This window comes from Colobus angolensis, unplaced genomic scaffold (genome assembly GCF_000951035.1).
Source record: "Colobus angolensis palliatus isolate OR3802 unplaced genomic scaffold, Cang.pa_1.0 Scaffold377, whole genome shotgun sequence".
In the NCBI taxonomy this organism is placed as follows: Eukaryota; Metazoa; Chordata; class Mammalia; order Primates; family Cercopithecidae; genus Colobus; species Colobus angolensis.
In genome coordinates this window covers 173568-183237 of record NW_012117121.1, presented here as the reverse complement: position 1 = coordinate 183237, position 9670 = coordinate 173568, and the positions used below count along the sequence as shown (strand labels likewise).

The 9670-nt window shown below is 52.7% G+C and overlaps 1 protein-coding gene across 1 annotated transcript in view; it reads left to right on the top strand.

Annotated features, from left to right (window-relative positions):
* The window catches only part of WNT3 (wingless-type MMTV integration site family, member 3), a 57325-nt gene extending 48584 nt beyond the window's left edge, over positions 1–8741 (top strand). The window contains exons 3-5 of the mRNA XM_011953903.1: positions 1201–1466; positions 2429–2916; positions 6642–8741. Of these exons, the coding sequence (XP_011809293.1) occupies positions 1201–1466; positions 2429–2908 (746 nt within the window). The 3' untranslated portion in view covers positions 2909–2916; positions 6642–8741. The remainder of the gene's footprint in view (positions 1–1200; positions 1467–2428; positions 2917–6641) is intronic.
* Positions 8742–9670: the final 929 nt, after the last annotated feature.

Sequence of the window (9670 nt, the reverse complement as noted above, 5' to 3'; positions counted from 1 at the left end):
CAGGCGCGGGGCGCGGGCGGCACCGGCTCTGCACTCTCCACCCTCCCGTCGGCGGAACTGGGACGGGCCCCTCTGTAGGTGGCGCAGGAGGGCGTGGGGGCCGCGGAGAGCGGCCGCGGGAGCCACGAGGGGTCCCGGGTTTCCTTCTTGCAGCTCTCGGCCCACAGCCCAGGAGAGGAGGCGGGCGCCTGGCTTCTAAATAAATTTGGTCACATTTATGACCAATTTTGCCGACTAGGCCGGCCCGGTGTTTCGCAGCCTGTGCCAGGTGGCGGGTCACCTCCAGCTCCGGGGTCCTGCCGTGAGGAGAGAGATGGTTGGGCTGTAGGTCTTGCAGGCCTTGGCCTCCCTAATCGTCAATGTCCACATCTATAAGATGAGTAAAACTTTCTATGTGAATGAAGCACATGCAGAGATGATGACTGTTGTGAGGAGGTTGGAGCACACCCCTGACAGTCTCCCCTTGCCCTGCGCTGGACCCTGGGATAGAACCAGGGGAATTGCCCCGTGTCTCTACCCTTCTGGGTGGGGCTTGGCCGTGTCTGGGCGTGAGGGCAGGAGAATGGGGATGGGGAGACTGAGGCACGGGCCATTACCCTCCTGGTGAGAGGCGCTAGGGGCAGAGGGAAGCCGTGTCCATTTTTTTACAAAAAGGGCGACAGAGACCGAGAAAATGAGAGGGGTCGCCCCTATGCATCCAGGTGCGGAAGGGGTGGGCCTGGGCAGGTTGAGGCTGTAGATTCCCAGGCCTCCTCGCAGACCTGGAGCTCACTCAGGCGTGGGAGGGCTAAAGCCTGTGCTGGGTGGTCTCTGGACTTCGGGAAGGTGGAGGGCAGGGGGTGTGTGACCAGCTCAGAAGTGGCTTCTGTTAAGGTTGCTGCCTTATCTCTGCAGCAACCTGCCAGAGCTTTGGTGTTGGCCCCTGTTTCTAACAGGCACTGCTCTGCCCTGTGGCATTTGAGGCCCTGGGCTAATCAGCAGCCTGGGGCCTCAGTTTGCTCATCTGTGAAGTGGGGATACCCAACTGGGTCTAAACCAGCCAAAGAGGGTGGCGAAGCTGCCTCCCTCTTGCCTCAGGGCTGGTGAGCTCTTCAACTCTTCCTGGTCTCCTTCCCCTAACGTCTTGGCCTGGGAGGTGGAGGCAGGGCAGGTGCTCCCAGGCCGGGTCCTGAGTGCTGCCTCCCCACGGCCTCCCCGCAGCCACACGCGAGTCGGCCTTCGTGCACGCCATCGCCTCGGCCGGCGTGGCCTTCGCCGTCACCCGCTCCTGCGCCGAGGGCACCTCCACCATATGCGGCTGTGACTCGCATCATAAGGGGCCGCCTGGCGAAGGCTGGAAGTGGGGCGGCTGCAGCGAAGACGCTGACTTCGGGGTGTTAGTGTCCAGAGAGTTCGCGGACGCACGTGAGAACAGGCCGGACGCACGCTCGGCCATGAACAAGCACAACAACGAGGCGGGCCGCACGGTGAGCCAGGCTGCCCTCCCCCAACCCTGCAGGGAGCCCCCCGCCCTTCCCCTCCGGAGCTGTCCTGGCCCCCACCCCACCCCTTCCGGCAGCCCTGTGGGTCGGGGACTCCTTTTCCCCTTGGCCAGGCTTGGCCCCCTCCCCACCCCACAGCCACTTCGGCTGTCCACCCTCCTTCCTCCTTGGGCAGTTCCTGGACTCCACCCCACCGGGGATGAGTCGGCCTGGGAGCATGGCCACCCCGTGGGATCAGGTACCACCCACCCATCCTGTGCACCTTGGCACGCAGTGTAGGGCTGTCACGTCCTGGGAACCTGGCTCTCCATTCAGCCTCCACTCCGTTACTGTGCTTGTATGATCTAGGGTGAGTCACAGTAAGTTCCCAGCCTCAGTTTCCCCATGTGTTAAACGGAGATAACTCCTATTTCTTTTTTATTTTTATTTTTTGAGACGGAGTCTCGCTCTGTCGCTCAGGCTGGAGTGCAGTGGCTTGATCTTAGCTCCCTGCAACCTCCACCTCCCGAGTTCAAATGATTCTCCTGCCTCAACCTCCCAAGTAGCTGGGATTACAGGCGTCTGCCATCACACCAGCTAATTTTTGTATTTTTGGTAGAGACGGGGTTTCGCCATGTTGGCCAGGCTGGTCTTGAACTCCCAACCTCAGGTGATCCTCCCGCCTCAGCCTCCCAAAGTGCTGGGATTACCACCGCGCCCGGGCAACAACTCCTATTTCATATGCTGTGAGAAGTGGACGTGCTGTCTGCCTATGCTTGCGGTGTGAAGGGGGAGGGAAACATGGTCCTATTCTTTAGGTCTTACCTCAGTCCCCATCAGTTCTCTTCTTGGCACAGAGGAGTAGAGAAGGCTGGAGGGAAGGGGGTGGGCAGGGGCAGAGAGGGAAGGCCCGGATGTGCCCCCTCATGAGGTCAGTCTGGGGGCCAGCTGCCACTCCTCTCCCCCAGACTATCCTGGACCACATGCACCTCAAATGCAAGTGTCACGGGCTGTCGGGCAGCTGTGAGGTGAAGACCTGCTGGTGGGCGCAGCCTGACTTCCGTGCCATTGGCGACTTCCTCAAGGACAAGTATGACAGCGCCTCGGAGATGGTAGTCGAGAAGCACCGTGAGTCCCGAGGCTGGGTGGAGACCCTCCGGGCCAAGTACTCGCTCTTCAAGCCGCCCACCGAGAGGGACCTGGTCTACTACGAGAACTCCCCCAACTTTTGTGAGCCCAACCCAGAGACAGGTTCTTTTGGCACAAGGGACCGAACTTGCAATGTCACCTCCCATGGCATTGATGGCTGCGATCTGCTCTGCTGTGGCCGTGGCCACAACACGAGGACGGAGAAGCGGAAGGAAAAATGCCACTGCATCTTCCACTGGTGCTGCTATGTCAGCTGCCAGGAGTGTATTCGCATCTACGATGTGCACACCTGCAAGTAGGGCACCAGGTAGGGCTCCGGGCAGGTGGGGGAGGCTGGGAGCCTGGGCACAGGGAATGGGGTGGTTTGCTCATCTCTTCTTCTCGACGACCCCCTTCTGTTGCTGAGCTATCCAAGACACACAAGTTCCCACAGTCAAAATAGGAAGCCAGGATTTTTCAAGCTTCCATGAGAATGGTCCTTGGGCAGAGACTTGGTGGATTGCACAAAGCACAGATAAAAACCCAGTGTTGGCTGGGTGCAGTGACTCACGCCTGTAGTCCTACACTTTGGGAGGCTGAGGTGGATGGATCACCTGAGGTCAGGAGTTTGAGACCGGCCTGGCCAATATGATGAAACCCTGTCTCTACTAAAAATACAAAAATTAGCCAGGCGTCGTGGCAGGTGCCTGTAATCCCAGCTACTCGGGAGGCTGAGGCAGGAGGAGTGCTTGAACCTGGGTGACGGAGGTTGCAATGAACTGAGATTGCACCACCGGACTCCAGCCTGGGCGACAGTGAGACTCCATCTCAAAAAAAAATAAAGAAACAAACCAAAAAAACAAAACAACAACAACAACAAAAGACAAAATCCAGTGTGTGCACATTAGCTACCAGCAATTTATTAACATTTTTACACAAGTTAGTAAGTTATGAGCCAGATCAAATTTTTGCATAGCCACTAGCTGTCATTCTTGAGCATTCTGTGGAGCTGTGGGGTTGGAAGCTGGGAGGCCTGATGTCTGGTCCTAACTTTGTCAGTAACTTTCTGTTCTTTCACTTTTCTGGGCCTCAGCTTTCTTACTATAAAGTGGTGATGGTGTTGGGGGGTGGGGGCAGTTTAAATACCTCAAGTGGAGAGCCGAAATGTCTCCTCTACCCCTGAGGCAGAGTCAGTGTGCATCCACCTTGAACTCAGAGGGCAAGTTCTTGCACAAGCATAGATCTTACCGACCTCAGGGAGGTGGGTGGGGGGAAGCGGCATATAAACCCATATCCTGGCAGATCTGAAGCTTGGGTGGAGTGGGGAGCACTCTCACCAAGTTTATGGATGATGACGGAGAGCGGGAGGGATTCAAGTTCAGAGTGGCTGGGATGAGTAATCAAAGGATCAAAGGCTGGTGGATTTTGTTCCCAAGCTTCCCAGAGGTGGCCTGCCTGGGAGGCGCTATGCACTGGCCCTGGGTTTCACGGCACCCCGGGATAGGTCAGCATGGATGAGGAGTAGTCCTGGATCCCAGGAGTGGAAGGTTTTGAGGCTGGGGTGCCCTTTCCTCCTTTGCTCTCCCCTGAGAAGGAGCCTAGTGTGTCGAGGCATGAGCATGGGTGTTGGAATTAGGCCCTGCCGTGCTCCGGCTCCTACCACTTGCCAACCGTGTGACCCAAGCCAGAAATTCTTCATAGAGCTGGTTCCTCATCTGTCGTCCTCCCCAGAGGTGCTGTGAGGGACAAATGAAAGGACCCTGGGGACAGGGCTTGGTTAATTGGGAAGCACTTCCCTGCTGGGTCATTGTTGGCTGGGGTGGTGCTGGGGGACAGCAGTCTGTGAAAAGGTAGAGTCCCCCCTCGGTGATGCAGTTCCGCAGGGCACCTCTGAGCTGCTGGCACATGTCTGTGCCATAGGGAGTAGGGGAGGGAAGTGGATGGGCCTCTCTTGAGATATGGGAGGTACCTGACATCATGGAGAAGAGCTCTGGCTGAGGGGCGACTCACTCAGCCCATCTAGGAAGCCCCTCGGTGCAGCTCAAGTTCTGTCCTGGTGGGGACAGTTCAGAAAGGCAGCAGGTGGCACTGCCTTTCTTGGTGTCTGAACAAAAGCAGCGTGGGGAGTGGGAGAGGACGAAGGTGAGTCCAGTGGCTCCACTCGTCCGCTCAGCTGTCTGGCCTGTGAGTGCCAGTTTCCTCCTCTGTTCAGTGGTGGTGACAATGGCAGCCCAGCAGAATTTTTTTTTTTTTTTTTGGAGACTGAGTCTCACTTTGTCGCCCAGGCTGGAGTGAAGTGTGCGATCTCGGCTCACTGTGACCTCCGCCACCTGGGTTCAAGTGATTCTCCTGCCTCAGCCTCCCAAGTAGCTGGGATTATTATAGGTGCCCACCACCATGATCGGCTAATTTTTGTATTTTTAGTAGAGATGGGTTTCGCCATGCTGGCCAGGCTAGTCTTGAGCTCCTGACCTCAAGTGACCCACCAGTCTTGGCCACCCAAAGTGCTGGGATTACAGGCGTGAGCCACCACACCCAGCCAGAATCAGTACTCTTCATCAGCCCTCTTTCTCCCCATTTCTGAAATGGACAATGAATGTTTTTTTTTTCCTCAATCTTATGTAAAATGCTACATAGATATTGTTTCAAGATGCTGTGGTCCAAGTGGTTTCTACCCTGAATGCCTTCTCTGTGGAAGCTCTGGAGGCCTCACTCTGTGACCAGTGGAGGACTCTTCCGACGTGGTGCCCTTTTGATGAACGCTCCCAGGCCAGCTCTGCTGCCTCACTGAACCCTGGCTGCTTCATTTGTGAACTGGGGATGAGAACTGTATTCTGTGTAGGATTGTCCTGTGGACTGGAGACCTGGCACATGACCTGTGGAAGGGCCTGGCCCGGGGCCCAGGTGCTCAGAGGATAGCCACAGAGGCTCCTGGGCCAAGCAGAGCTGACCTCCCAGAGCCACCTCTGCAGGCGAGTGCCCTGCTCTAGAGCAATGGGCCCAGGCTTGGCCGAGACTCTGCTACTCCCTGCCGACGCTGTAGGCGAGACGAGAGCCTGCGGGACGCACTGGCAGGGACAGCAGGGGACAGAGTCTTTAGCTGTTCTCTTGGCTTCCCCGACAGTCTTGGCAGTGCAGGCAGGAGAGAGAAGCGAGTCCCAGAGCAGGCCCCGGGCCCTCCACACGGCGAGGAAAGAGCCCCTGTCAAATGGCTTGTGTCCTTCCTTTGTGGGGAAAACACCTTTTCTGTAGCTTTTTGTAGCTTTTACCCAGTGTCTCTGGCTAACCATTGATTTGGTGCCTTACAAGTGCCAGATTGATTCCTCGTCACTCTGCTGTTGTGAACATGGTGAGCTGGAAAGGTTCCGGCAAGAGTCAAGTGGCCTGGCTGCGCCCACGTCCTGGATCTGTTACTACCTTGCTGAGAGACCTTGGATGTGTCCCTTCAATCTGGCTGAGCCTGTTTCTGCCTCTGTAAAGTAGTCTTACCTTGGCCTCGTCAGCCCCCAGAGAGCTGGGGGTTGACTGGGAATGCTTCAAACCCTTTGTGAGATATGACTATGCAAATGAATAAAATGAGCACACTGCTGCTCCAATGGGAAGGAATTGTTCGTAATTAAGTAGGCTTTCTCCCATTTGGACAGCTCATTATCAAGCTATTTAGTGCGGTACAAAAACACAGTGCATGCCTGGCGTGAGCCCAGCACAGCAGTTCACTCGGAGTTGGGGACTGGGCCCTTGGCCGGGCATTGTTTCTCCCATCCTGAGTGACCTGCTCCTGGGCTTCCTGTTGTCCAAGGCCCTCAGCTAGAGGTGGGGGAGGTAGAATTGCGATCCCATTCTGTGCCCTGCTTCTCCTGTGAATCATGCAACCTCCCTCAACAGTAGGCCCAAAGCACAGAGGTCAGCTTGGAGAAGCCACCCAAGTCCTCATCACCTCTGAGCACCAGGGACATGTTCAGCTTCATCAGCAGCCTTTGATCTTTGAACCCCAATGGGTGGTCTCTGGGAACGGAATTATGTTTCTAATTCTTCCTCTTTATTTTCCCCAAGGGCGCTGGGAAGGGGTGAAGTGTGTGGCTGGGCGGATTCAGCGAAGTCTCATGGGAAGCAGGACCTAGAGCCGGGCGCAGCCCTCAGCATCAGACAGCAAGGAACTGTCACCAGCCGCACGCGTGGTAAATGACCCAGACCCAACTCGCCTGTGGACAGGGAGGCTCTCCCTCTCTCTCATCTTACATTTCTCACCCTACTCTGGATGGTGTGTGGTTTTTAAAGAAGGGGGCTTTCTTTCTAGTTCTCTAGGGTCTGATAGGAACAGACCTGAGGCTTATCTTTGCACATGTTAAAGAAAATAAAAATGAAAAAAAAATTCGACTCCAACAGAATAGGCTGGGCTAATGTGAGCTCTTGGCCTGGCAGTCAAGATATCAGCATGGGCACGGTTCTGTTTCCAAACTGCTGCTTCTGGTGACATTCCAAGACGCCTGTGAGGTGGGAGTCAGGAAACAGGGTGCACCCCTGCAGTCTCCTTTTCTTGGTCTACTCCCATTCAAATTTGAGCTAATTTCTCATTCTGATAAAAGCCATAGGTTTAGCTAGGATGAAGTGGTAGGGAGGTCCGGCAGTTGTTAGAGTAGGATTTGGAGTTTGGAAGAACTGGCAGCTCAGGGTGGCCTGGTCAGCCATTTGAAGAGCAGCTGTGTGTTGTTCTGTCTCATTTTCTCTATAACCCTGTTCTGCACGAGAGGCAGTCAGATCTCAAAATCTTTTTCTACCATTCTGCAGTTTCCACCGTCAATGCAGTTCTTTTTTTTTTTTTTTTTTTTTGGTGGTAGTGGACATTGTAAATAGGTTATGTAAGGGGGCAAGTCTTCTCCAGCTCAAATGGCTTCCTAAATAAAGAAGCAGTATCTTCGGAAGGGGCCATTCAGTCCTTCCCAGCCCTGCTCACCTGCAGATTCTGTGTACAAATACTCCAGGCACAGCAGCTGGACTCCAGGTCACCTTAGTATAAGTTAGACAAAGAATCCATGAGGGAGTAGCAATCGATTCCTGAAATTCCAACCTTGTGACTAGCAGATGGGAAGGATGAAAACCATCCCTTTGTTTCGTCTCCAGTACGGACCCATCTTAGTGTGTCCTTTCCTCTCTGGGGCCAATGTGAGTAAACACGGATAGAGTTCTTTCCCCCAGCTGCTCCTCCCTCACCTGCATGCTGAGATAGCTTCCACCCATGCAGTTCCCAAGGATCTGGATTAGAAGTTCAAAGGGGAACCAGCAGTCACGTACTCCCTCGGGTGAAGCAGCTCACGGCTGAGTTCTCCCTGAGGCATACTGGTCCAGCCAAGGGTCCTAGAGAAAGCTAGCAAAAGGGAGGCACATGGATTTCACAGTACGAATCAGTTCAACAACTGTCTTAGGGAGAATCAGAAAGAAGAGATGCAGCAGGGGAATGAGCAGAACAAAGGTTTTTCTTTCTCCCCCTTCTCTCTGGGGTCTACCTGAGCCTGACCTAAAATACCGGGGCAGCGATCTCCCAGCTGGCGCAGGCGGGCTTGCCAAGGTGGCCGTCCAGGAGCCCGCCTTCACTCCTAAATCTGCTGGCCACAAGCCCTGCTAAAGATACACATCTCCCCACCTCCGCCGAGTCTGAAATGCCCCTCCCCATCTCACCTTAGACTGAAAAGTTTTAAATCATGTCAACTGGATAATGCTTGCTTTATGTGAGAATACTTCAGCAGAATGGATACGAATTTTCAAAACAATCTTTTCATATCTATGTATTCTATATTAAAAGTGATAAAGTCATGTTTCTGGGGCATATTCAAGTAGCTGACAAGTAATTATTTAATAATAGTACATGAGTGCATTGTAATGATTCTCGCCGTAGTCAGGTAATAGTATCCAACCGAAATTTCCTACCAACCTGCTGTATCCAAAGTTTTGTAAAAAGTTGTAGAAGTTGTTGATCTTTTTGATTTTATATTCAAAAAGTCTCTTTTTATAAATATTATTTATTATACAATGTATATACCTTTGAGTTAACTAAGATTATATATTATATAAATATATATATATTTGGAGAAAATATATTTCATCATGCAGTTTTTTTCTGTTAAGTCATTAAAGAGAAGGTAAACAAACCTAAAATGGATACATTGTACACTGTGTGGAGTTTCCAGATTAATGCTCAGGAGGTCAAGGATATGAGATTCTGAACATAATGGCCTCAGCTAATTAAATGACCAAGTGAAGGTCATTTCCTCTTTTCTCTAAGCAGGATCGTCAGACATGTCATAGACAGTGGGTCTGATATACCATAGGACATTCTTAAAGGCTTCTTTTGTTCTAAGTTAACTTCTAACAATGAATTTCCAGTTTTAGAAAACAACAATGTGGGTACTAATTCATTTCACAGACTCAAGTTATTTTCCATGTACAAATTAATGTCACAGGCACTCCTAAAAGATGTGGCTCAAGGCCAGCAGACCGCTAGGGGTGGCCACTGCCTTAATCCCCTCCTCACCATGTTTTCAACTCCATTTAATGGGAAAATAGGATTTTCTCTATTGAAAATGAAACTTGACTGAAAATGGTCTGTCCCCTGCTAGCTCCACTGTGAGAGCTAAGCCGTAGAAAAGGTAGGTTGGTCGACAAGAAGAAAGGGTGTGCCCTGGGCTGGGGGCTGTCTGGAGCAAGTGTCATTTGAAGTTGGGTTTGGGTTTAGGTAGAAAGGGCCTGCCAGTGGGCATGCTCTGGGGACGGGCACCTTCTCAGACTGCTGCTTCACAGGACCCAGTGGAAGCTCACAGGTTATGCCTTCTCAACAATGAGATACCACAAGTTGGTTTTATGACAACAGACACTCCTTTAGTTTTCAGACCTACCCATAAAATGTCACCTTTGGTTTATTCGGCACATTATTTCAGAGAATGACAAAAATGTTTTTTCTTTCTCTTTCTCCCGATCTACCTCAATTAGGAACAAATCTTAACCTCACTACAAAGAGAAATAATGAGAACAGGCTGGGGGGGGTGGCTCATGCCTGTAATCCCAGCACTTTGGGAGGCCGAGGTTGG